This window comes from Plecotus auritus, assembly GCF_963455305.1.
Source record: "Plecotus auritus genome assembly, chromosome: 1".
NCBI lineage: Eukaryota > Metazoa > Chordata > Mammalia > Chiroptera > Vespertilionidae > Plecotus > Plecotus auritus.
In genome coordinates, this window is record NC_137770.1 from 100,512,306 (window position 1) to 100,539,778 (window position 27,473).

The 27,473-nt window shown below is 44.7% G+C and overlaps 2 protein-coding genes and 1 pseudogene across 3 annotated transcripts in view; 2 read left to right on the forward strand and 1 right to left on the reverse strand.

Annotated features, from left to right (window-relative positions):
• Positions 1–6,629: 6,629 nt before the first annotated feature.
• Positions 6,630–27,473, forward strand: part of CCDC3 (coiled-coil domain containing 3) — a 128,998-nt gene continuing 108,154 nt past the window's right edge. Inside the window, exons 1-2 of the mRNA XM_080678732.1 lie at positions 6,630–7,323; positions 9,653–9,827. Coding sequence (XP_080534858.1) covers positions 6,944–7,323; positions 9,653–9,827 — 555 coding nt within the window. The 5' untranslated portion in view covers positions 6,630–6,943. The remainder of the gene's footprint in view (positions 7,324–9,652; positions 9,828–27,473) is intronic.
• Positions 20,638–21,486, forward strand: LOC308238995 (small ribosomal subunit protein uS2-like; annotated as a pseudogene). The gene has a single exon. The product of its transcript is annotated as a small ribosomal subunit protein uS2-like (transcript).
• LOC308246130 (protein SET-like) lies at positions 24,889–25,830 on the reverse strand (the record flags this gene model as incomplete). Its single annotated transcript, XM_080664091.1, has 1 exon — positions 24,889–25,830. One exon carries the CDS (start codon positions 25,828–25,830, stop codon positions 24,961–24,963), a length of 870 nt encoding a protein of 289 aa, XP_080520217.1. The 3' UTR covers positions 24,889–24,960.

Below are 27,473 nucleotides of genomic sequence, written 5' to 3' on the forward strand. Positions count from 1 at the left end.
TGGAAATGGCAGGATATTTATATATATAGCCCTACTGTGACAGCCTGGCAGAGCATTACAAAGGAGAAAACCCAGCATCTGGTGATGTCCATAAGTCAAGACTTCAGGCTGTCATTACCAGGAAAGGGTTTCATCCAAGTATTAGATATGAACATTTGATTTTCAGTTTTTCATTTGTCCAATTACTTCTGAAACCCTGAAATTAAGCGATTTTGTAATAAAATCTTTAGTTCATCACATTTCTATACAATATTTTTGTTCAACCCACTGAATTAGGGTTCGTTCACACTAGCCGTGCTGCCGTTGCAGTGTGGTGCAGTACTGCAATGCAGCGCAGCTAGGGTTAATGCAGGGTACACAGGTTTCCATCATGTTTGCATTGATGCTAATGTGCAGTGGTGCATGTTAACACAAATGCCCTGTAGCACGCATTTTTACAGGCGCAAGGGGGAGAAGCAAACGCAGCGCAAAATGCATTTGTTTTGCCACTAACACATGCGGTTAGTGGCCACGGTAGCGTTACTGATACCGCATCTGTATCAGCAAAAAAATGTAGCCGCAGCATGGGTAGTGTGACATGTCTTCTGTGTGTCTTTTTCCCTGCTGTGCACGTCCGCAGTGGGAAAAAAACTGCAGTGGATACAAGCCCTAAAAGCTGAAAGTCTTTGTTGTTTTATTAACAAGTCATTGTGATGTACAGAATGTGGGAACAGGAAAAAATTGTGTTTGAGTAGAGCTCTTAATCTTACCTCAGAAAGGCTCTGATACTGTGCTCTCCAGGGGCGTGTCTCCCTACATCACCATGATAACGTGTCTACGCATTCCCAGGGTGATGTTGGGAGACGCGTCCGCGGGCATTACAAGGAGCCTCTGGAAGATTGAGAGGTTGTTCCTTTTACTGAATGGGCGGATATAAATCCACCCACTCAGAAGAAGGAGCTGCGGCCGTGTTTCCCGACGTTGCCATGTTAACACTGCTGCTGGTGAAGGAGCGGAGGGGAGAGCAAGAGAACCCTCAGCTCTTTCTGCTCCGCGGGCCGGATAGAACAGCTGAACGGGCCGGATCCGGCCCGCGGGCCATAGTTTGCCCACAGCTGGGCTAACCTGAGAAACTCAGGGAAGGGAAGCCTAGGGGCCTTGCAAACTCAGAGACCTAAAGTAACCACAAAGAATGGTCTAAAATTAATTTAAAAAAACACATGTTTTTATTGATTTGAGAGAGAGAGGAAGGAAGTGATAGAAACAAGGATGAGATAGAAACATTGATTGGCTGCCTCCTGCGCACCTCCCCTCTCCCCCCTACCCCCCAGGAATGTGCCCTGAGTCGGAATTAAACTGGCAACCTCTTGGTCCATAGGACAATGCTTAACCAAGTGACCCATACTGGCTGGGCTGAAATGAAAACTTTTTAACTAAAAGCAACTTATGGCAGGTATTCATGTCCTAGGCTAGAATCTTCTCTGACAAAAGTCCGTCTTTACCAGTACTTTAATGAAGCCTGTCTAATGTGTTTTGCATCTAAGACAACATTCCTTTGGAATGTCAGGGTAACGCCTCTTTTTCCAGACCCCTCAGGGCACAACCAATGCAGCAAGTCAGAAACCAGAAATCCTCTCATTGTTATTGTTATCATGTTAATTGACTGTTGACTATCCTGACCCACCTAGGTAAAAGATGTAAGTGTCTGTCATTTTACTTTTCATCCAATCCCAGAGGTTCCCCGTACCTTTGCTATCTCCCACCTCCTTAACCTATCACCAATAGAGTTCATATAACTCACTTATGCCTTCTCTTTGGGTTGTAATGTATAAAATATAGGTGCAAAACTGCCATTCTCTGAAGTATTATCTCAGTATGTTGAGATTCTGCTTCCTGGAAATTGCCAATAGTTTGTCTCAAATAAACTCACAAAAATTCTTTATAGGTTTGAATGTTTCTTAAGTTGACACTATCCATATACTTTACTTAGTGCTAGAAAAAGGGCCCACTTGTGTCTTTAAAACATTGCCTGTTTTGCCCTATTCTAGTGTTGTAGCTAAGCTCAAGGACTCTGGAGTCTGAGGCCAGGGTTTGAATGCTGGCTCAGTCACTTTCTAGCGGTGGGATCTTAGGTAAGTCAATTAACTTCTCTGTTTCTGAATTTCCCTGTCTATAAAATGCGGATAATAGTGATATCCACTTTGGAGTGTTGCTTAGAGAACTGATTAACATAACATATGTGAAGTCCTTACAACATTGCTTGACCCATAGTAAGCAATGAATAATTGTTAGCAATTGTTAATATTACAATTTGGCAATGATTGCTCTAATTCTTTTGATTGTTCTTAAACCTTACCCAAAGGTATTTTTTTCATTGATTTTTAGAGAGAGTAGAAGGGAGGGAGAGAGAGAGAGAGAGAAACATCAATGTGAGAGAGACACTTCCATCAGTTGCCTCCTGCATGCACCCAGATGGGGGCCAGGGAATGAACCTTGACCAGGAATTGAACCTGAGACCCCTTGGGGAATGGGCCAGCACTCTAACCATTGTGACACACTGGCCAGGACCTTATTCTAATTCTTTTTGCCAGGAATATAAACTATTTTATATCTCTTCTCTCTCTTTCTCTAGCAAATCTGCAGGACACCTGCTAAATAACAGTGAGACAGGTCAGTAAGCCAGGACAAGTAGAATAAAGAAACTGAGACAGATACTTAAATAACAGTTTGTAGCCATCTAGAAAATCTAGATGCCAAGCAATTTTTAGTCATCTAGTAAACCCTATCTTCCCTAAGTCAGGGACACTTAAGAGTAAATGATTTGCACTTCTCCCCAGCCAGAGAGTAAATAACTTAAAGCACCCTACTCAGGGAGACAGCAGAAATCCAGTAGTGACATTTGCCAACCATACCCAAGGACAGATGAAGTTAAGAGAATAAACCTCATTTTGGGACATCAGCATAAAGCTGATGAATATTCTATTGAGATCCTCCCCGAAGACCTCCCCTAAATGCCCAGCCTTTAAAACCCCTCCAAAACGAAGGCCCAGTTTGCTACCTCCCTCCCAAGAGCATGCCTGCACCCTCTCCCCTCCCTTTTGCATCTCCTGAACTGTAGGGGACCCCACAAGGCTTGTAACCAGGGCAGCAATAGACAGCAGCAGTTCATCCTAGACTAACCCCCTGACTCTGTCCCCAAGGCCCCTTTTCTCTGACTTCCCAGTGAGGCAAAGCAGACCATTTTAGGCTCAATTCCCTAGCCGTCCCTTGTTTCACTGTCCCCAGCTTTAATCAATGTCCTCTAAAATTCACCCGCACTCGTGTTGTGGAATTTTTCCTGCCTGCTGGCCCTAGGTAGACTCATTTAGAGCCAGGACCCCTTTCTGGTAACAACTGCCAAGGACTGAATTGTGTCCCTCTACCCCTCAAATTCATATATTGAAGCCTTACCCCCCAATGAGACTGTATTTGGAGATAGAGCCTTTAGGGAGGAAATTAGGGTTAAATGAGGTCATAAGGGTGGGGCCCTAACTCAATAGGGCTAGTGCAGTGGTTGGCAAACTCATTAGTCAACAGAGCCAAATATCAACAGTACAACAATTGAAATTTCTTTTGAGAGCCAACTTTTTTAAACTTAAACTTCTTCTAACGCCACTTCTTCAAAATAGACTTGCCCAGGCCGTGGTATTTTGTGGAAGAGCCACACTCAAGGGGCCAAAGAGCTGCATGTGGACCGCGAGCCGCAGTTTGCTGACCACTGGGCTAGTGAGAGGAGGAAGAGACACAAGAGCTCACTCTCTCTACAGGCACATAGAGGATAGGTCATGTGAGGACAAAGAGGAAAGCTAACTATCTAAAAGTCTAAAACAGTGACCACACCAGAAACCAACTCTGATAGCACTTTGATCTTGGACTTCCAGCCTCCAGAACTGTGAGAAAATAAATGTCTGTTTTTTTTTTTTTTTTTTAATAAATGTCTGTTGTTTATGCCTCGAGACCGTGGTATTTTGTTATGGCAGTGCTAGCAAACTAAAACAATGACATTGAAATTTCTGAATTCACATATTAAATGAGCGACAAATGAGCAGTGCTAACAGTGTCTCATGTTATCCTTGAATACCAGTTACAGGTTGTACTAAAGTCTGGTATCTGAGGGGGCAGGGTGCGGGGTGAATCGCAGCAGAGATTCATATGCCATCAGAACTGCTGTCCTCTTGTTTCCCTCGAGTAAGTTTTTCAACAAAATTTATTGAGGCCCTCAGCTGACCCACAGGTGAGCAGGGATTAGTTAGTTCCTGTGAGGAGCTCTCACTGTTATTTTTTTCTGTTTTTAGACCCATCCCAGAGGATTTTGTAAGAATAAGAATTTGGTTGATTGAGTTGCCAGATTCTAGATGAATGTGACCTATTGTCAGCTGGGGCCTTTCATTCCTGCACTAGCTGAGCATCACTGGCTGTGTTGTCAATGGAAGTAGGGCGTCCACTGGTGGAAGTGGGGGATCCTTTTTCCCACTGGTGCTGGGGGATCGGGTGCTTATGATATCTTGAGGAAAATAATTTTCTATGACTAGAACAGGAGAATGAGTGATTTTTATTTGCATGGAATTACATTCTACGGTTTCTTTTAAAAATATATTTTTATTGATTTCAGAGAGGAAGGGAGAGGGAGATAGAAATATTAATGATGAGAGAGAATCATCAATCGGCTGCCTCCTGCATGCCCCCTACTCGGGATTGAATCTGTAACCCAGACATGTACTCTTACCAGGAATCAAACCGTGATCTCCTGGTTCTTAGGTCAATGCTCAACCACAGAGCTACACCAGCTGGGCCATCCCTCGGGTTCTTAAGTCCCATTTCCCTTCACACGTTAAGCGCCCAGTCAGTCACTGGTGACTGACACTATACTTTCCGTCCAGAAGACAAAACAGGCTGGGCGCTTAACGAGTTAAACCAGTCCTGGAAGAGGTGCAGCTGAGGATTCAGCAGAGCTAGAAGCAAGGCTAGTGTCCAAAGTTTCTGTTCCACAGTGGAGCTCGGTCCAGTGTAGCATTAGGCTAGTCACAGTCCACCAGTCCATTGTGTGGGCAATGCAAAAAGAGAGCCAGAGCCGAGAGGCACAAGAGAGGGAACTCCTTTGTTTAGGAGCTTAAGTATCGAATCTTCCCCAGCTTGCCTTGGGCCCGGCTATTCTGGCTAAGGACCTATTCCCAGGTGTGACTGACAGACAAGCACCCTCCTCTACATCACCCAGACTTTATTGGGCATGCGTCTAAATTGCAACTTCCCTTTGCTCCATTCCTGTTATTAATAACTGGGTTAATTACAATGATCAGCTGGAGTCCTGATCATTCCACTTCTAGGGATGCCCAGAGTCCTTCCCCACATGTCTTCCAAGTCCCCTTCCACGTCTTCTTCCTTCTAAGTCCCTGCTCCGAAGGGCTGGATCATACCCCAGAGTTGCCTTTCAAAACTTAGGTCATAACAAGCATGCATACATTTATTCATCTTAACTGACGATTGAGAGATCTCAGGAAGAATATTTGGGAGTCATGGGAGGTGAGGCCCAGCTTGGAATCTTCTCTCCCACTTCTGTAGCCTCATTTTTGCTTATCTTTCTTTCCAGAATCCCCCAAGAATTCTTTTCCCTCCAGTGCATAGAAGAATTCATTTGGGTTCCAAGGCTCCAACTTGCAGAAACCTTAATTCATAAGCTGCTTGCAGAACAAAGAGACTTCCATTTTAAGGCAATTTTGTTTATACATTTATCATACATATATATTAGCTATGATATGCATGATATATATACAGCAACATGTACATATGTGCATATTTATGTATGATATACATACATATTATAAATATATTTATAAATAACAAGCATCTCGTTTTTTTTCTATTCACTACATTACAAACAATGAGACAATTTAGAGATAAAAGGAACTGCTAAGTTTAGAGATAAAGATAGAACTGTCAGAGTCTGGGTCTCCTCAAGATTCACCCATTGCCTTGTGAAAAGCTGTTTGGAATTGACCCCAAAATTTATTTCTTATGTGTAGGGTGTTGAGAATCTGGAAGTAGGAATTATGTAAATTATGTACCTTTAGCAACATCAGGGTAAAATGGTTTTGCTAATCTTTTATTACGGCTTTTCTAAGATCATGATTAAATAGGAAAGAGAGAGAGAGAGAGAGAGAGAGAGAGAGAGAGAGAGAGAGAGAGAGAGAGAGAGAGAGACGTTTATTAGTTCAATCGAATTTCCTAGTTAACCCCTGTGAAGGTCAAGTCAGATTTGATTTCTATTATTTTGACCCTAAATGAACTACATAGAAAACGTAAAAATGAACGAAGAGTAGTCATGCTAAGGAGCAGCAATTATTTTAAGGATGCCACGCGTTTGGAACATGCTTTACTTCTGGAAAGCTTTGCCCTAGTGCCTTAGTGGGGCGCAGGGAGAGGGCTGGGCGGTGTTCCCAGCAGTGACTTTTTCGGGGCGCTCCGCCCCCCCCCCCTCTAAACACCGCGCCAGGCGGAGCGGCAGCCCCTGAGGCTCCCGAGCTTCCTGCGCGTCCCTGGCCCCGTCCCCCGCGCGGGGCCGCCTCCCCGCCCTCTCCCGCCACCGCCGCCGCCCCCGCCCCCGCCGCGAGGGGCCGGGCAGGAGGCGGTGGTCGGCCCGCCCCGCGACCCTTTTAAAGCGTCCCGTCCCGGGCGCGGCCGGTCTGGTGAGGCTGGCGGCGGGGAAAGCAGCGTGCGGAGCTCCCGGAGCGGCGCGCCGGGCCCAGTGCCCAGAACTGCCTTTCCCGTCCGGGCGGACGCTCCGAGTTCCCCGACGCCCACTGCGCCCCACGGCGGCGCTCCCCACTCCGCCCTGCGGGTCCCGGGGGGCCCGGCCATGCGCCCAAGCTAGTGCGCCCGGGGCGCAGCGCCGACCGGGGCCGCCCCACCGCCCGCTGCCGCCGCCGGCATGGGCATGCTGCGCCCGCTGCTGCTCGCCGCGCTCTGCCTGGCCGGCCGGCTCCGACCCGCCCGCGGCTGTCAGCTGCCGTCAGAGTGGAGACCCCTGAGCGAGGGCTGCCGCGCCGAACTGGCTGAGATCATCGTGTACGCCAAGGTGCTGGCGCTGCACCGGGAGGTGCCCGGCCTCTACAACTACCTGCCCTGGCAGTACGAGGCCGGCGCGGCGGGGCTCTTCTACTCCGCCGAGATCGAGATGCTGTGCGACCAGGCGTGGGGCAGCATGCTCGAGGTCCCCGCCGGCTCCAGGCTCAACCTCACCGGCCTGGGCTACTTCTCCTGTCACTCCCATACGGTGGTCCAGGACTACTCCTATTTCTTCTTCCTCAGGTGAGCCCGGCACCTCGAACCCACACCGCCTCCTGTGCACAGCTGGGTGACCGACCTCTCGGGGTCACAGTTATCTGGGGCCGGGTAAGGACTCCCACAGAATCCTGTCCCTGCCGTATGAGACTATGCCTTGGGGTCCTCCCCTTATTCCTTGTTCGACGTCTCTACAAAGATACCAGGTATCTCTGGTTAAGGGTGGTTATAAAACAGGAATGATTTCTGTACTTCATGCAAAGGAGATGTTTCAGGCAAATGCCCAATACTTCATTTGAGTCAACTTAAAAAAACTGGATTCAGTGGGAGTAGCTTGAGCTGATGAGGAAGAAAAAGAAAAACCTTTGAAATCAGGCTGTTGGAATTCTGGTTCTGCTCCTCCTGATTTCGTGCGAGTTACTGACCTCAGAACCTCACGTTAGTAATGTGAAAGGCAAGGTTGATTGAGACTAAAACAGAGTAACTGCTGGAAACACCTGGTGCAGGTTAGCTGCAGGGGTAGCGCACTCTCTTCTCCCCACCTGCTTGACTGTCAGGAAGTGAATGGTGCGGAATGCAGACCAGCTGTCCTAGTTTCACTCATATTCATCGGGATCAGTCTCATATCAGCTGCTGACAGATCTCAATGCCAAGCTATTCAAAATAGCCAAGATTTAGGGGGGTGGGCTTCTGGGAGTAAGAACCTGAGTCACAGTGCTTTGAAGAGGATGGAGGTGAATCAGGCAGGAGGCCCTCTCTGATTGGAGACTCCTGGAATCTTGTAATATTCCATGAAAGTTGGCCTTTGGTCCAGATGGAGTGCATGTGCATAAGAATTCAGTCAAGGGGTTCCACTGAAGTCTGAAACCAGAGAGCAGCAGGTGGAACCCTAAGTGCATTGGTTGTTTCCGATTGGAACAGGAGAGTGATACAGAGCAACCGAGAGAAACATCAAAATGGAATCTAACATCTATAGTCAGAGAGTAAATTAACCAAAGTTGTGATTGGTACTGGTTCTAATCTGCCCAGTGTGTGAAGTAGCAATAAAGATATTTGAATGACTGAACCTGGGTCTGCGAATTCACTTTGAGCTTTTGAGATTTCTCTGAGACGGAAAACAGTAAGTTCCACAGAGGGCGTCCATAAGCCCATGGCTACACATGTTTTCCATATTGGAGCCAGAATATCTAAGTTTAGAATACATGCGTGCTTTGTGTTGGCTTGAGTGATTTAGCTAGACTCAATTGAATTTTTTTCCTCATTGCTGGGGAAGTATAGTTTCTAAATAAAGTCAGTGAGGACTGAGACTGTACCTTTCTTATACAGGAAAGCTTAACTCAGATTTTTCATATTTTTATTTAGGAAAGACACTGGGAATCCAGCTATAAAACTACACAACAACAAAACTTTTTTTTTTTTCCAAAGGAAAAAGCCGGAGTACTTGAGTAGATATCATTTGTTTGTTCTTCTCCCAACTTTATCATGAAATACAGTTTTGACCACTGGCTCTGTGGTGGTCAGCCAACTCTTTCATCTTTTGCTCTGACATATTTACAAAGAGTTAGGGCAGAAATACAGAGGCAATCAGTAGTCTGATAGGATCTCCATTTCACAGGGCTGTGTTGTCCTAAGTGTGTAACAGCTGCATACAAATCATTCCTGCTCTGTTATTTGGGGACCCACTGAGACAGATTCTGGTCATTTCTCAGTGGAAAGTGGCAGTGGAAACTCACTGGTAAGCTGGAAAGTGACTTCCATCACCCCTTTTCCTTTCTGTGACTTTGTCTTTCCAGCAGGCTATTTCCACTGGGCTCTGTAGAAACGTTAGCTAACATTTATGCCACACTCACTTCATGCCAAGTGCTTGACTCACATGTCCTAATGCAGCCCTTACACTGCCACTAAAGAGTAAAGTGCTAATATCATCCTGCTTTTCCAGACTGGAATACTAGAGCAGAGGATTTTAAAAATTTGTTTCATGTCAGGCAGAAGATAAGTAGTAAGGGTAGGATTTGAACCCGGGCCATTCCAACTGGCCTTCCTTTCACCAAGAAACAAGAAACTCTCTCTAGGAGAAGGAATGCTTCTTGGGAGATATATAAATAGGCAAACGTACACACAAGTACACACTTTCTCCCCTGCTTCACCCAAAGTCATCTTTTTGAAAACCTTAAGGATAGATGCATGTACCGGAGGCAGAGAAATAATTAGTAACAGTAACTCCTCTGATGAGAGCCATGTGAGACATGGTTGTGTAATTGGCAAGACTGTCAGTCTTCTCTGACTCTTGATTAAAGCTGGTACACCCCATAAAGTGTTTCTTCTACATCTGCTTGCTTCCCTCTTTCCTCACTAGGATGGATGAAAATTATAACCTCTTGCCTCATGGAGTCAATTTCCAAGATGCCATCTTTCCAGACACTCAAGAGAACAGAAGGATGTTTTCCAGCCTTTTCCAGTTTTCAAACTGCTCCCAAGGGCAGCAACTGGCAACTTTCTCCAGTGACTGGGAGATCCAGGAAGACAACAGGGTAAGAACTGGCTGTGCCCTGTGCAGCAGCAAAATAATAGAATAGCCACATCTTGTATGAGTTTTGTGACCAAAGGAGTCAAGAATATTCTTCCCAAAGCCCAGACAGAGTATTATCCTCCCTGCCAGCAGTTAGAAAACACTGCTCAGAGACTTCGGATTCCTGAGGCTTTACTATTGGCATGGGGTTCCTCACAAAGTGAGGGAGCGATACGGGAGGAAGGTTGGCACACTGTGCCTCAGTTTCCTCTTCTGTAAAATGGAGATCATTGTAGCATCTACATCATAGGGCCGATGCAATATGATTTCACTATGTAAAATGTATAAATATGTAAAGCCCTTAGCGTAGTGCTTGACGGGGTAAGCACTCTACACGTGAGCCATTGTGACTATCATCATTATTATTGTGTGTTGGTGTTGTTATTGATAGCATAGGACTCTAAGAAATTTTCTAAGAAGAAAGAAATGTCCTTAAGGAAACGAAATGGAATAATTATCATAGCTAACACTTCTATGATTTTCCACAATAGTTGTTAAGGCATAGCCAAGATGGTTGGGAAATGTAAGGGTCAGGATGATTTGGGGGATGAAACTATCAAAGGGATCGTCCCACCTGAAGCAGATGTCAGAGTTGTGGGGAAATTCTGAGGACTGTTACTTTCCCGAAGCAATGGCACTGCCACAGTGCAGGTGGGATGCTTGTGGAACCAGGCCAGTCCCCTGCCTGAGACTTTTTAAGGAAAGGGACAGGCTGCTGAAGAGAGTCCTGCTGTGGGGATGTGGGGATCCCGTGGGAAAAGGACTGTTATATGAGTTAATGAACATGTTTGGCGGCTTCCTTCCTTCCATCTTCACGTGATGGGTTTGGACGAAGTGCTCTTCTCTGGTTTGGTGCATTGTCCTAGGGTAGCTTCTTCTTCTTCTTTTTTTTTAATTGCATGGAGCAAACATTTATTTAATTTTAATAATAAAGGCTTACACGTTTTTACACAGCATTTTAATCTTTGAAAAATGCTCCAAATAATTGAATTTTCTAGATTATATTCTTCAAAAATCATCCACATTGATTTAATGCTAACAATGTAGTTAAATGAAAACATAAGCAAACTAGTGAAATTCGTGCACATTAAAAGGGGATTAATTAGAGGAAATAATTTAATATTGCTATTTGCCCTTTCTCTATAATAGAAGTGTCAGAGATGAAAGAAAATTCGTTAAATGTATATGAAAACCTTCCTCCTGTCAGAGTCTGGGGCTCACCACGGGACCCAGAGTCAAGTCCCCGCCCATCCACATGCACCTCAAAATCACATGAGACCCAGACCCGGCCAGTCCCACCCTTGTCAAGCCCCGCCAGGCAGGGGGCATAGCCTCAGGTCCCCTGGCCTGGTGCCAGGGTGGGGGCGTGGCCTGAGGTCCCCCAGCCCAGACCGGGGCGATGGGCATGCCTTGAGGCCCTCCGTCAAGCCCCGCCAGGTGCGGGACATGGCCTGAGATCCCCTGTCAAGCCCCATTGGGTGGTGGAGGGGGGGCGCAGCCTCAGGTCCCCCGGCCCAGCACTGGGAGGGGGGTGCAGCCTCAGGTCCCCCCTCAAGCCCCACCAGCAGGGGGGCACAGCCTCAGGTCCCCTGTGAAGCCCTGCTGGGCGGGGGCACGGCCTGAGTTCCCCCGACCCAGCACTGGGGGTGCACCTTGAGGTCTCCCATCAAGCCCCACTGGGTGGGTGGCACGGCCTGAGGTCCCCTGTCAAGCCCAGCCAGGCAGGGGGGAGCAGCCTCAGGTCCCCCGGCCTGGCTTTGGGGCGGGGGAGTCGGGGGAGGGGGGAAGCGGGGAGCAGCGTGAGGTTCCCTAGCTCAGCACCAGGATGGGAAGTGCACACTTTTTTACATAAATTATAGCATAGGTAGATTCCTGGGTAGCAATTTCATTTTACATGGTCAGAATTCATCAGAGATCAGCACAATTCTTAGAGATTCTTTCATTTATTAGGAAAGAAGTGACTATAGAAAGTGAATGGTGAGCCCTGGCCGGTTTGGCTCAGTGGATTGAGCATCAGCCTGCGGACTGAAGGGTCCCAGGTTCGATTCCGGTCAAGGGCATGTACCCTGGTTGCGGGCACATCCCCAGTGGGGAGTGTGCAGGAGGCAGCTGATCGATGTTTCTCTCTCATTGATGTTTCTACCTCTCTATCCCTCTCCCTTCCTCTCTGAAATCAATAAAGATATATTAAAAAAAAGAAAGAAAGAAAGTGAATGGTGAAAGAATAGCCAATGTTGACCTTTGGATGCTATTGTTATGGTCGGAGGAGAAGTCCTCATCCCCTTCAGTGGCTGGTCGGAGTGGGTTTCTTGCAATATCCTGAGAAAAGGAATCTTCTAAGACTTGCATGGGAGGACAAGGTATTATAGAAAGTTATATTTCCGTGGAATTATGCCCCTGAATTTCCAAGGTCCCGTTTCCCTTTGTTCCACCAGGGAAGAAGTCTGTTTTTCCTCTAAGAGGGCAAAGATCAGAGCCAGTGTCCAGAGTTTTTGTTCCATGTTGGAGCAGTGTCCAGTCCAGCATCAGGCTAGCTTAGCTTGTGTCCCCTGCTGCAGTTCATCAATCCATTGTGCGTGGGGTCCACATGGCTACATGGCCATGGGAGGAACATAGGCATGAGCAAAGCCAAAGGAACCGGAAGGCTAAGAGAGCCATGAGCCAAAAGAGTGAAATCTTTTGTTTGGGGGATTATGTCTCGCCAAATTTTCACAGACTTGTAGTCGTCCTGCCCATTCTTGCCAAGATCTCTGTTCCTAGGTTTGACTGACAGGCACCTTCCCTAGTCACCTCAACTTCACTGCACATGCATCTACCTCCCCTTCCCCCAGTGACCTGCAGGCAATGGGCCAGTGATTCCCTGGGGAGTGTGAAATTGTAGCTTCCTAGTGAAGCTGCCAGAATGGCCATGCTTATGTCTGTCCTCCCTTTTGCTCCTTTCCTATTATTAATAACTAGCTAATTATAATGGTATCACTATTATTTTATACTTTAGGGCCTAGATTTAACAGGGGTGGGCAAACTTTTTGACTCGAGGGCCACAATGGGTTCTTAAACTGGACCGGAGGGCCGGAACAAAAGCATGGATGGAGTGTTTGTGTGAACTAATATAAATTCAAAGTAAAGGAGCGGAGGGGAGAGCAAGAGAACCGGATAGAACAGCCGGATCCGGCCCGCGGGCCGTAGTTTGCCCACGACTAGGTTATCTCCCTGTGAACATGATAGGGTAGCTTCTTGTTCTGCCAAACTTCTTATCTTTTGCCCAGGGCTGGTACCCAACTAAGGGAAACTGTCTATTTTTACTTCCTGGATATTACCAAGAGGCTCTTCCCTTAGACCTACTTTATTAACAGAGTCTAGAATCCTCTAACCTCTCCTCCATGGTTCGTCAGAATTTTCTGAACACTTGTCCTATATTTTGCTTCCAGCATGGTCCCAAGCACCTGTTTCTTCCGCTTTTTAATCTGCACTGGCATCCACTCCACATCGGCCTGGACCTGCCAAGTGTAAGCCTGAGTATCCCCAGCCCGAGTCAGGTCTTAGCACATTCCAAATTTAGGTCGGCCGTGTGATTCTCCTTTTTGTAGGAGTTTTGCTTATACTCCTAGATCCCTGATAACGATAAATTTATATCAAGAGATCAGCTATTATTCCAAAAATATCTTAGTAGTTTAGTTCCAAACTCTTTGGCTATATATCTCATTAGTCCTTTGGTCACATAATGAAGCTATTAACGTTTCCTGGAATTAGATTTTCCATCATCTGAAAAGGCAGAACAATAGGACTGTTGAGAATTGCTTCAATGTGAAGGCAGCCCTATTTCTGGTGGTCAGATGTTGGTCTTGGGGAGAAGTCCTTTTGGCCACTTAGATAACAAACGGAGGTCATGCTGGGTGGCTCTGAGGAAGAGTCAGAAGCTTTGGGGGAGGAAAATAGTTGCTCTAGCTCCTGCATAGCTGCGTTTAGAAGTCAGATCTGATGTATTGTGTACTTTTCAACTCCTCTTGAACCCCTCCCGCTTTATCCCTGCACACTATGAAAGGTAGCACATCAGAGATAAGTTAGCTAGCTAGTTTAGAATTTAATTTTAAACTAAAATTAAGTGTCTTTTTTGGGGGTCAATATTATGATTTACATTTTATGATGCTCCTTGAGAAATTTTTATGTACTCTGGAGTGTTTAAAGTAGTTGTGAATTGATGATCTCAGAGTTGGATGAAGAATTGTGGATAATTACTTGTTCCTTTCTTCAAAAGAATGCTAAACTTTTCCTGCCTTTTCTGTGTGAAGGTGAGCATCACATTGTCCCTCCCAGGATGAATATATTATGTCAGAGGCAGTCTGTGTTTTTCTCCTGGTGGTCCTTATTTAGGGAGGGACCAGAAGAGCTGTTCAGGTCACATTTTTTATTCCAGAAGGAAGAGGTCTGAGGACGCTTTTGAAAAACCAGAACACACAAATGCTTTGCATGGTCCGAGACCATTGTAAATGGCCTGGGTGTTGCACACTACATGCCTTTCATGTATTATGTGCTGTATCTTAGATTACAAGATCGGCAAGTTCTTGGGCTTTCTAGTGTTTATGCTGTTGCTCTCAGCTTCCAGTCAGCTCTGACAGTGATCTGGACTGTGGTTGTGAAGGCATCTTTTATTCTCTTCACTGATAGTTCTCACTTTCTCTATCGTGGGGGGTCAGCGAATCTGCGACTCTGGAGTCAGTCCAGAGGTGAAGCAGTAGAGGAGGAAAGCATGCATAGGGAAGCTTTTGTGATGTACACCCTGGGCCACATTCACCTCATCCTCAGCAGCAAAATCCTCCCCCTCTCTGGTCCCACCTTCAAGCATCCCACCCGTGCCTCAGTAATTAGAAACATAATCTTTCAAGAGTCGCCAAGACGTCAGCAGTGTTACTGAGTGTTCATTGCTGCTCTGGTTCAGTGTCATGGTGCTAATGGGACCTTGGGGATGTCTTTGGCAAGTTGGAGCATCCACCAGATTTCCTGGCAGGATTCTCTCCACACCAGCCACAGACATCTTTTTTTCTTCTTTTCTATCCTGCTGTGTGAGTGTAACTGTCAAAACGAAAGTTGAATATTTTCCCTTCTCTGCAAGTACTGTCCCCTAGGACCGTGGTGGGCAAACTGCGGCTCGTGAGCCACATGCGGCTCTTTGGCCCCTTGAGTGTGGCTCTTCCACAAAATACCACGGCCTGGGCGAGTCTATTTTGAAGAAGTGGCGTTAGAAGAAGTTTAAGTTTAAAAAATTTGGCTCTCAAAAGAAATTTCAATCGTTGTACTGTTGATATTTGGCTCTGTTGACTAATGAGTTTGCCGACCACTGCTTTAGGACCAAGACCCAGACTGGCCCCTACGTGTCTAGGTCTGTCACAGAATGTCATGCGATTGAAATAAAATTTATGTGAGTCCTCTGCTATCACTGTTTTCTCTTTTTCAGAATTGGGAAGGATGGGGGAGTTATTGTCCAAGCTGCATTAGAAGGAATATAAACTTGTAATCTGAAAGTCTAGATGGCTCTGCCATTTCCAGAGGAATGACCTTGGGAAGGGCCCTTCATTTCTCACAACGTCTCTTTTCTCATCTGTAAAATGCTACAATGTATACACTATCTGAGATTGTTGTAAGGACCTAACTATAACATAATTGAAAGGGTGATGGAAGGGTTTATTACTGTAAACTGGCCATTTTAAAGTAAGACTTCAAAATGACATATTTTAAAAATTAGAAGCTTCCTGTTACTTCCCAGGGGAGTGGCAGAGCAGTGGCAGCAGTGGTGATGGAATGTGTACTGGGGACGGGAACGGTGACAGACAGGCCATCACATATGCCTCCATTCATCTAAAATAATTTGTTGGATTCCATGAAGGGAGAACTTAAAAAAAAAACACCTCGTATACTGAATTGTAAACCGATGACATACTCATATGGATTCCCAAATCTAGAAGTATAGAATGGTAGTCAGTCGAGTTTTTCTCCACTTCTGCCTCCCATCCACCCAGTTCTCACTTACCCCCCAAACAGGTAGCTGCTGTTATTAGTTTCTTATAAACATCCAGTAAGTATTTTTATCTAAGCAATAATGCAGACATGTATTATTTGCCACATTTTTAAAAATTTAAATTCTTTATTGTTGAAAGTATTGCATGTCTCCTTTCCTCCCATTGACCTCTCCCGCCCGCTCCTGCCCCCCAGCACATGCCTGAGGATTACGTTTTAACATAAGAATTTTGGGGAATACAAACATTCAGTCTTATAGCACTAATGTTGAACATCTTTTCATATTATTTTCCACCTTTTAAAAAAATACATTTTTGATATCAGAGAGGAAGGAACAGGGAGAGGGAGAGGGAGAGAGAATCATTGATTGGCTGCCTTCTGCATGCCCCACAATGGCGATCGAGCCCTCAACTTGGGCCTGTGGCCTGACAGGAATCAAACCATGACCTCCTGGTTCATAGGCCGACACTCAACCACTGAGCGACACTGGCCGGGCTTATTTATCACCTTCTTTGACACAAACGGCAGCGCACTATACTTTGCTTTACCTTGCTTTATTCACAAGGATGTCTTGATCTTTCCATATGAATGCATACAAAGTTGCTTTAAATAGCTGCATAGTTTTCCATCATATGGATGTGTCACAATATATTTAATCAAGTTCCCTACTGATAGGGAGTTAGGTTGTTTCCAATACAGTGCTGTTAACAAAGAGTGGGGACATGCAAATCAATAAACATGATACATCACCTAAACAAATTGAAAGACAAAAATCACATGATCATATCAATAAATGCAGAAAAAACATTTGACAAAATCCAACACCCATTTTTGATAAAAACTCTCACCAAAGTGGGAATAGAGGGAGCATATCACAACATGATAAAGGCCATATATGACAAACCTACAGCAGACATCATACTCAATGGAAAACATACTCTTAGGAAAAACCATTTCCCTGAGAATAGGAATAAGACGGGGATGTCTGCTTTCACCTCCCTTATTCAGCATAGTACTGGAAGTCCTAGCCATAATAAGCAGGCAAGAAGAAGAAATAAAAGGCATCCAGAGAGAGAACCAAGATGGCGGCATAGGCAAATGTTTATACTTGCCGCCTCCCACAACCACATCAAAATTACAATTAAATACAGAACAACCATCATTCAGAACTGCCAGAAAGCTGGCCAAATGGAAGTCATACAATTAGAGAAATAAAGAAGAAAGCACATGGAGACTGGTAAGAGGGGAGGAGGTGAGGAACGGACTGGTCTGACATCCACATGTACTGTTTTTTCATTCAGGAGAGAGATTGTCTCTGCAGAGACCTCTCCTGAGGAGCAAGGGGTCCAGTCCCACACCAGACACCCAGTCCAGGGCCCCAGAGCTGGGAAGAGAAGTTCCTGCAACTACAGGCTATAAAAACAAGTAGAGATTGTGGCTGAGTGACACAGAGGCTGCTGGAGACCCAGGTGTTCCATTTAAAGGGCTGGCATATGGTTTTACTTGGGCTCCCAGCACTGGGCGGTTTTGGGGGATCCAAACACATATGGGGAAGAACTGGATTGTTTGACATTGGGGCAGGAACTTGGGGAAGGCTTTCTCCCAGATGGGAGTGCTGGCAGGGGTTATTGTTCCTGTGCTGAGATCTCTCCTGTCCCAGGGCTGACTGGAAGTCATACCTGAGTCTCCATCAGCCTGGAGCACATTGTTTGCTCCACTCTGGGGATTCCCTGAGATCCTACCACATCCAATTTGCAGTCCCACCCAAGCTGTTTGCAGCAGCTTTTCCATATGAATGGTCTGTCCTGGCTCAGACTTCAGACTTTGCTAAAATCTCTCAAGCAAGCTGCAGCTGGTAACAGAGTGCCCCAATCGGTCAATAAAAGGCCCAAGATCCAACACTAGCACAAGCCTTCCTTGCTTCAGAGCTAGGCCTCACCTGGGCATCTGCAAACCCAATACAAATAGCGAATAGCAGCCATCTGAAGATCTCTCTGTAGCTTCGGCTGGGTGGCCCCAGGGAGTGGCTGACTTTGCACCTCCCAGGAGGACCCAGAGTCAGTGCACCTGGTGGACAGCTTCAGACCATAGCAGATTACATCTCTACACATCCACAAGCAAAACAGCAAGAGGCAGACTAAGTGAGCACCAAAGCCCCACCAAAGCAAGTCCTGCTCCATATGGATGTTTCCTGCACAGCAGCTCTTCCACTGTAGTTGCAGCTGCTCCCCACAGCCAATTGGCCTCTAGGTCAACTCTTCCCAGTGACTCCAACAGAAATCAAGGCTCAACTACCATAAGACTGTGCAAAACCCACACAGCTGCGCACCTAGAGTGCATAGCTCAAGTGACTAGGGAGGCTGAGCCACTGGCCCCTAAGGACACCTACTACACAAGGCCACTCTACCAATTCCAGGAGACATAGCAGCTCTACCTAATACATAGAAACAAACACAGGGAAGCAGCCAAAATGTGGAAACAAACATGTCACAAATGAAAGAAATGGAAGCAAATAAAACTGAATACAGAGTTCAAAACCATGGTTATAAGGTTACTCAATGATTTTCATGAGACTCTCAAGGATCTTAGTGAGAATGTGAAAGACATGAAAAAGGACCAGTCAGAAATGAAACATACACTAACTGAAATAAAGGATAATTTTCAGTGATTCAATAGTAAAGTAGAGGATTCCAAGAATCAAATAAACAATTTGGAATGTGAGGAAATAAGAAAGACTCAATCAGAAGGGCAAAAAGAAAAAAGAATCCAAAAATATGAAGATAGTGTAAGGAGCCTCTGGGACAACCTCAAATGTACCAACATTCGCATTATGGAGGTGCCAGAAGGAAAAGAGAGCAAGATATTGAAAACCTATTTGAAGAAATAATGATAGAAAACTCCCTTACCTGGTGAAAGAAATAGACTTACAAGTCCAGGAAGTGCAGAGAACCCCAAACAGGAACCCAAAGAGGACCACACCAAGACACATAATAATTAAAATTCCAAAGGTTAAAGACAGAGAATCTTAAAAGCATCAAAAGAAAAGCAGTTACCTACAAGGGAGCACCCATATGACTGTCAGCTGATTTCTCAACAGAAACTTTGCAGGCCAAAAGGGAGTGGCAAGAAATATTCAAGGTGATGAATAGTAAGGACCTACAACCCTGATTACTCTACCTAGCAAAGCTCTTATTTAGAATTAGGGATCAAATAAAGAGCTTCACAAACAAGAAAAAGCTAAACGAGTTCATCACCACCATTTCAACACTACATGAAATGTTGAAGGGTATTCTTTAAGAAGAGGAGGAGGAGGAGAAGGAAGAAGAAGAGATAAAAATATGAACAATAAAATAGCAACAAATACATATCTATCAACAATTGAATATAAAAATAAAAATAAATGAACAAGATATCTAATGAACTAAATAAACTGGTGAATAAAATATAATCATAGGCATGGAAACATGGAACAGACTGATGAATCTCAGAACGGGGGAGTGGGGCAGGAAGAGATTGACCAAAGATCTTGAACACAGACAGTAGGGTGGTGAAGGCCTGGGGTGTGGTGGGAACAGGGTGGAGAGGGGCAATGGTGGGAAGAAGGGGGTACATCTATAACACTATCAACAATAAGTATTTAAAAAATGGCATTCAAATTGGAGAGGAGGAAGTAAAACTCTCATTATTTGCAGATAACATGAATTTATACATAGAAAACCCTAAAGTCTCCACCAAAAAAACTACTAGATTTAGTAAATGAATTTGGCAATGTAACAGGATACAAAATTAACACCCAGAAATCAGTGGTATTTTTATACAGCTAGAAGCCCAGTGCACGAAATTTGTGTACTGGTAGGGTCCCTAGTGGCTGCCGGCTGCTGGCTGGGTACTCCCTCCCTTCCCCTGGCTGCCTGCCGCCACTGCCGACTGGGGCCTCCTGCTGCTGCTGCCACGGGCTAGGGCCTCCCTCCCTTCCCTGGGCCAGCCCTGGCCCCTGGTTGAACTCCCAGACAAACTCCCAGTTGAGGGGACAATTTACGTACTACACTTTTATTATGTAGGATAATTAATTCTCAGTAAGAGAAACTTTATCATTGCAACAAAAAAATTAAGATACTTAGTAATAAACTTAACCAAGGAGGTAAAAGACTTGTACTTGGAAAACTAGAGGATGTTTAAAAGGGGGAGGAAGATATAAACAAGTGGAAGAATATACCATGTTCATGGATTGGTAGAATGAACATCATTAAAATGCCCATACTACTTAAAGCAATCTACAGATTCAATGCAATCCATATTAAAATACAAACAGCATATTTCACAGATCTAGAACAAATACTCCAAATATTTATATAGAACCAAAAATACCTGAATAGCCACAGCAACCTTGAGAAAAAAGAATGAAGTTGGAATGATCACAATACCAGATATAAAGTTATACTACAAAGCCACTGTAATCAGAACAGCCTGGTACTGGCACAAGAACAGGCATATAGATCAATGCAATAGAACAGAGACCCCAGAAACTTAACAAAAGGAAGACAAACAATCCAATTAAAAAATGGGCAAAGGACCTAAATAGACACTTCTCCAAAGTGAACATAAGTTGGCCAAGAGACATATGAAAAAATACTCAAAGTCACTGATCATCAGAGAGATGCAAATTAAAATGACAATGAAGAGCTTTCTGCACACCCAGGGAGGGCTCCATATTGGCGTTGTTCTCGGTTCCCAGGTAACTTAAAGGGAAACTTTTCACAATGTCCGGAGTCCATGATGTCCTGCAAATGAAGGAGGAGGATGTCCTCAAATTCCTTGCAGCAGGAACCCACTTAGGTGGCACCAACCTTGACTTCCAAATGGAACAGTGCATCTACAAAAGGAAAAGTGGCAGCATCTACATCATCAATCTGAAGAGAACCTGGGAGAAGCTTCTGCTGGCAGCTCGTGCCATTGTTGCCATCGAAAACCCAGCTGACATCAGTGTCATATCGCCCAGGAATCCTGCCAGCGAGCTGCGCTGAAGTTTGCTGCTGCCACTGGAGCCACTCCTATTGCCAGCTGCTTCACTTCTGGAACCTTCACCAACCAGACCCAGGCAGCCTTCTGGGAGCCGAGACTTCTGGTGGTTACTGATCCCAGGGCTGACTACCAGCCTCTCACAGAGGCGCCTTATGTTCATCTGCCCACCATTGCTCTGTGTAACACAGACTCTCCTCTGTGCTATGTGGACATTGCTATCCCTTGCAACAACAAGGGGGCTCACTCAGTGGGTCTGATGTGGTGGATGCTGGCCCAGAAAGTACCATCTCCAGTGAACACCCGTGGGAGGTCATGCCTGATCTTTACTTCTACGGAGATCCTGAAGAGATTGAAAAGGAAGAGTGGGCCGCAGCTGAAAAGGCTGTGACCAAGGAGGAATTCCAGGGTGAATGGACTGCTCCTGCTCCTGAGTTCACTGCTGCTCAGCCTGAGGGTGCAGACTGGTCTGAAGGCACAGGTGCCCTCTGTGCCCATTCAGCAGTTTCCTACTGAAGACGAGAAGACTGGTCTGCAGCTCCACTGCTCAGGTCACCGAACGGGTAGGAACAACCACTGAGTGGTCCTAAGCTGTTTTTCCACAAACTTGTAACAGAACGGAAATAAGGTTGATGGCAAATACAGTTTCTAAAAAAAAAAAAAAAAAAAAAAAAAAATGATAATGAGGAAGCACCTCACACCTTTCAGAATGACTACTATCAACAAATCAACAGATTAACAAATGACAAGTGCTGCCGAGGATGTAGAGAAAGAAGGAACCCTAGTATACTGCTGGTGGGATGCAGTCTGGTGCAGCCATTATGGGAAACAGTATGGAGTTTCCTAAAAAAATTAAAAATGGAACTACCATTTGACCCAGTAATTGCACTTCTATGAATATATCCTGAGAAATCCTAAACACTAATCAGAAAGAATGTATGGACCCTTATGTTCATAGCAGCAGAATTTGTAATAGCTAAGATCTGGAAACAGCCCAAGTGCCCTTCAATAGATGAGTGGATAAAAGAGCTGAGGTACATTTATACCATGGAATACTATGCAGCAGTAAACAAGAAGGATCTCTTACCCTTTGAGACAGCATGGAGGGACGCGAAGAGTATTACGTTAAGTGAAATAAGCCAATCAGAGAAAGACAAATATCACATGATCTCACTCATATGTGAAATCTATGAATAAAATAAACTGAAGAACAAAATAGATTCAGAGACAGAGCAGCATAGAACAGACTGTGGAATCTCAGATGGAAGGCAGGGGAGGGTGGATGGGTCGGAAGATATCAACCAAAGAACTTGTATGCATATATGCATAACCCATGTACACAGACAGTAGGGTGGTGAAGGCCTGGGGCAGGGAGTGGGGGTAGGGTAGAAGGAGTCAATGGGGGACAAAGGGGACATATGTAATACTCTCATCAATACAGATTTACTTAAAAAAACAAGGAGTGTGGACAGGTATAGCATTATACATCATTTTGTGAGATGGTTGAATTCAGTCTTTAGCAAATTTTTATTGGGTATCTACTGTGAAGGAGCTACTGTGTTATATACTAGAGATTCTTTTTAAAATATATATTTTTATTGATTTCAGAGAGGAAGGCAGAGGGAGAGAGAGATAGAAACATCCATGATGAGAGAGAATCATTGAGGCTGCCTCCTGCACGCGCACTCCCCCGCCCCCTCACTGGCGATCAAGCTCACAACCCAGGCATGTGCTCTCACCATGAATCGAACTATAACCTCCTGGTTCATAGGTTGATGCTCAACCACTGAGCAACACTGGCAGGGTTAGACACTAGAGTTTCAGTGTTGAGCAAAATACAAATTCCCTGATCCATAAAGCTTATAGTCCTAGTGTTGGTGATTGACATAATCAAATGACCATATTAATGACTTTATAATTTCAAATAAAAAATGTTCTAAAAGAAAGAATCAGGGAGTTTGACCTAAACTTAGGGATATATAAAGCCTTCTCTGTTGCATTGATACTGGAGCTAAAATATGCTGGATGAAGAGGCACTGGGGGAGATGAGAACAATCCAGAGTAGGACAGTATGTGCAAAGGCCCTGTGGTAGCAGGGTACATGGTGCCTCTGAGGAAATGAAAGAAAGCCTCTGTGGCTGGAGCAAAGGGAGTGAATGAGATGAATGAGGAGAGAGCATTAGGTAGGACCAGCATTAGGTAGGAGAGAGCATTAAGAAGGGACTGATAGGTCTTGGTGAGGATTTGGGTTTTGTCCTAACGGCAATGAGAAACCTTTTATGTTTTGATAGCAAAGAGTAATAGAATCAAATTTACATTTTGAAAACACCAACTGGATTGGAAGGGATGCAAGTGATGTGGTGAGAACAGGTAGGTTGTTATAAAGCTACCAGATAGATGCTGGACTATGTGGGAGACAGTGGGGATGGAATAAAATAGGCAAATTTGAGAAATTAGGAAATAAATTCATTAGGTGTTAATGATGGTTTGGATTTGTGGGGTAAAGGAGGTGGTGTGGCGATCAAAGATAATTCTGGTGTTCTGGCATGTAAACTGTATGCCAGGACCAACACTGAGAAATGGGAATAGGTTTGGTAGGGGAATTCATGAATCTAGTGTTGGATGTATTGAGTTGAGGTGGTTGGGTCTATAAGTTTGGAGTTTTGAGAAGGGTGCTAAGTGGAAGATATACTAGTACCTTGGGAACTGAACAATAATTTGATGTCAGTTGAAACTGGATCAAATATTTCCAAGGGAGAGGGACATAGAGAGGAGTAGAGCCCTATTGTTGGACTGAGCCTTGTGGAATGCTACCGCTGGTTGAGAAGGAGCAGTCAGAGGTAGAAGGGAAATAGGAGAGTCCCAGGCACAGCATGTTTCCAGAAGGATAAGTGATCAACAGAGCCAAAAGCTGTTGAAGTCAAGTAAGATGAGGACTAAAAACCCCTCAACTTTGGTGGCCTAAGTGAGGACAGTTTCCATGGAGGGAGGGAGGAGAATCTAGATTGTGAGGGTATGAGGAGTGTGGGTGGACAAGAGGATATGGAGATGGATATGGAGATGGTGAGAGTGGACAGCTCTTCCATGAAGTTTGGCTTTGGTTGGATTAATACATAGAAGGGTGCAGAACCAGTGAGGGAGGGGTTTTGTTAAATTTATTTATTTATTTTTTTGTGTACACATTTAGTTTTATTGTAACAAAGCAACTTGTACACTTTTAATGTTTAAAACTGAGCATCATCTTTTCTTTCCAGTGAAACAAAAAGAAAATTTAAAAATAAACAGTAACAAAATTACAATAGAGAAATGTCAATTCCAAATAAGATCCTACAGGTTCTGCTGATTCTCCCATCGAGTGGCAGGGCTCAAGTCATCATTAGGAGAGAATTTTATTTTAAAAGTGTCATCTTAGACTGCAAGGATGTCCGTTAAACATCACAATTAAACATGCCAAAGGAGAAGCCATGTTGTCAAAATGCCCACTTAACCCACCCAAACATCTCAAACCCACCCTTTGCTCACCTTCGATAACCCCCCCTTTTTTTAAAGTTTTTTTTTTCTTTTTTTAAACAAGAGAAAGTAGACAGATACATGTTGGTAAATGCTAACTGTCCATATTCACATAGAGACACAATGTAATCTCTGAGCCCAATATACAGAGAAAGGAGGAAAAAAGCTAGAATTCTATGCACTACTACACAGGGGCCTAGCAACCTCCAGCTCCCAGCAGAGCAAGGGAGCAGATGGTTTTTCTTTTTTCCCACAGAGCACGGTGGTGTTGATTCCATTAAGTTTTTCTTGAGACAGGAAGGGATAAAAATGAATTTGGAACAGAAAGGGGCAAAGATTCTTTTCCCACTGTATTCTGCTCAAGGTACATCCCCCCCAAAGAAGGTGAGAACCATGGTGTAAAGGAGAGAAAAAGAGACCTCAAAAACAGGGCGACTGAGCACAAGAGCGGGGGGGGGGGGGGGGGGGGGGGGGAAGAAAAAGGAAAAAAAAGACTGCAACTTGCTCCCAGGGACTGGAGAAAATTAAAAAAGGTTGGAATCCATCAGTGTTCATTAGTCATCTTCTCCTTCATCTTCCTCTCCTTCTTCCCCCTCATCATCATCTTCATCTTCTTCACCTTCATCCTCATCCCCTTCTTCATCAATATCTTCCAACCCTTCCTCTTCTTCATCATCATCATCATCTTCTTTTCCTTCCCCTTCTTCATCATCCATGTCAGGAACCAAGTAGTACTGTAGAGGATTTGGCCAAATGTCATCTTTGATGACTTCTCCTAACTCATCTGCACCTGCATCAGAATGGTCAGTAAACCAGGTAAAGAAGCTTTCTGGTTCCTCATGCTGTCTCTTCCTGCTGGCTTTATTCTGTGTTTGACTTGAACGTTTCGTCAAATCCTTTCCAGATTTCCATTTGATTTCAGTGGACTTTGAAGATGGATCACCACTCTCATTCAGATGAAACTCTTTGGAGAGAACTTTATTTTCGAAGTAAGGATTTTCATCAAAATAAAAATCTATTCTGTAACCTGATTTAATATCTTCAAATTCTGTCACTTCAACTCTTGTCAAATAATGCAGCGCCTCTTCATCCTCTTCCCCAAGCAGTGCAGACACTTGTGGATGGTTGACAAATGTTGTTACCCAAAAATTTGGGATTTTGGCGATCAATTCTGACCTCTTCTGAAAAAATGGTTGGCGGAGTTTGTTGTATTTCTGTTCTACTTTCAAAATCTCCTCACTGGCTTGTTCATTAAGTCTGTCTATTTCATTTTGTACTTCATCAATATGTTCAATCGCTTCTTGCTGTTCTTTTTCTCCCTTCGGCACGTCCGGAGGGGTCGGCTTCTTCTCCGGCTTGGGGGCTGCAGCCAGTTTCGGTTTCTTCGTCTGAGGTGGGAGCGAGGACTGGCGTTTGGGGGCCATGCTGCGTGTGAGGCAAGTCGGAGGATCTGGTCGCTGGGAAGTGGCCGGGCTCAAAGGCGCGCTGAGCACTCGGGTTTTGTTAAATTTAAAGATGGCAGCCATCCTAGTTAAGCCACCTTGGTCCCCGTTTTCTCATTCTTCAGACACTGTCTACCTAAGTAGACTAAACTACCCAGAGGCAGGAATATCTGTTTTGTTTACTGTTGTATATTTGGTGCATTTTTATGGTGCCTCACACATTTGTTAAAATGAATAATGTCTCTCATTCAGGGAGCTCTGAAGCCTAAGCAGGGGTCTTCTCTGTCCCTCCCTCCTCCTTCCCCTGCTCCCTCTCTTTCCCAAGTGATGTGGTGAGAACAGGTAGTGGTTGTTATAAAGCTACCAGATAGATGCTGGACTACGACAGAGGCAGTGGGGGAGGGGGAGGGGAGGAGCAAAGTAAACAAATTTGAGAGAGATTTTAGTAAGTTACTTAATATTTAAAATCCACATGCCGTAAAATTTATTCTTTCTCATGTACAGTTGTGAATTTTGACAAATGCACATGGCTGTATATTCACAACTACAACCACGAGATAGAAAGGTTCCATCATCACAGAAAACCTTCCATGTATCAGCCCTTTATAGTCAGACCCTCACCTAACTCAACTTCTGAGAACCACTGATTTGTTCTCCACCACTAGTTTTGCATTTTCCAGAATGTCATATGAATGGAATCATGCAGTTTGTTAGTATGTTGCATTTTTTACTTTGGCTTTTTTTACTTATCAGAGCGCACTTGAGATTTGTCCATGTTGTGTGCGTCAATAGATCACTTCTCTTTATTGCTGAGAAGTAGTCTATTATAGGGATGGACCACAGTTTTATTTCTTTACTTACCAGCTGAGATATATTTAGGTTGTTTATAGTTTAAGGCTCCTGGAGCTTCTATAAACATACATGTGCAGGTTTTTGGGTGAACATGAATTTCAGTTTCTTTTGGGTAAATACCTAGGATAGGTTTGCTGAATCAAAGGTAAGTGTATGTTCAACTTTATAAGAAACTGAAACACTATTTTTGAGAGTGGCTCTATCATTTTGCATTAGCAATGTGGGAGAGCTCCACTTCTGCATCATCACCAGTATTTGGTGTTAGGTAAAAAAAGTGGACATTCTAATGGGTGTGTGGTAGTATCTCATTAAAAAAAAGATTTCAGTTATAGGTGGGATTATATGGTATTTGTCTTTATTTTTGTCTGACTAATTTCACTTAGCATAATGCTCTCAAGGTCCACCCATGTTGTCCAAAAGGCAGAATCTTGTTCTTTTTAAAGGCTGAATAATCTCTATATATAAAAGGCTAAGCAACTATCGCATCTGAAACAACTGAACGGATGACCAAACAGGCTGCGTGGGGTGACCAGGCCAGCAGGGGGGTTACTGAGGGGCGACCAAATGACCGAGCAGCAGGCTGCGTGGGGTGACCAGGCTAACAGGGGGGTTAGTGAGGGCGACCAAATGACTGAGCAGCAGGCTGTGTGGGGCGACCAGGCTGGCAGGGGGGTTAGTGAGGGTGACCAAACTACTGAGCAGCAGGCTGCATCAGGCTACCAGGCCCACAGAGGGCAGGGGGGCAGTTGGGGGCAACCAGACCGGCGGGGGGG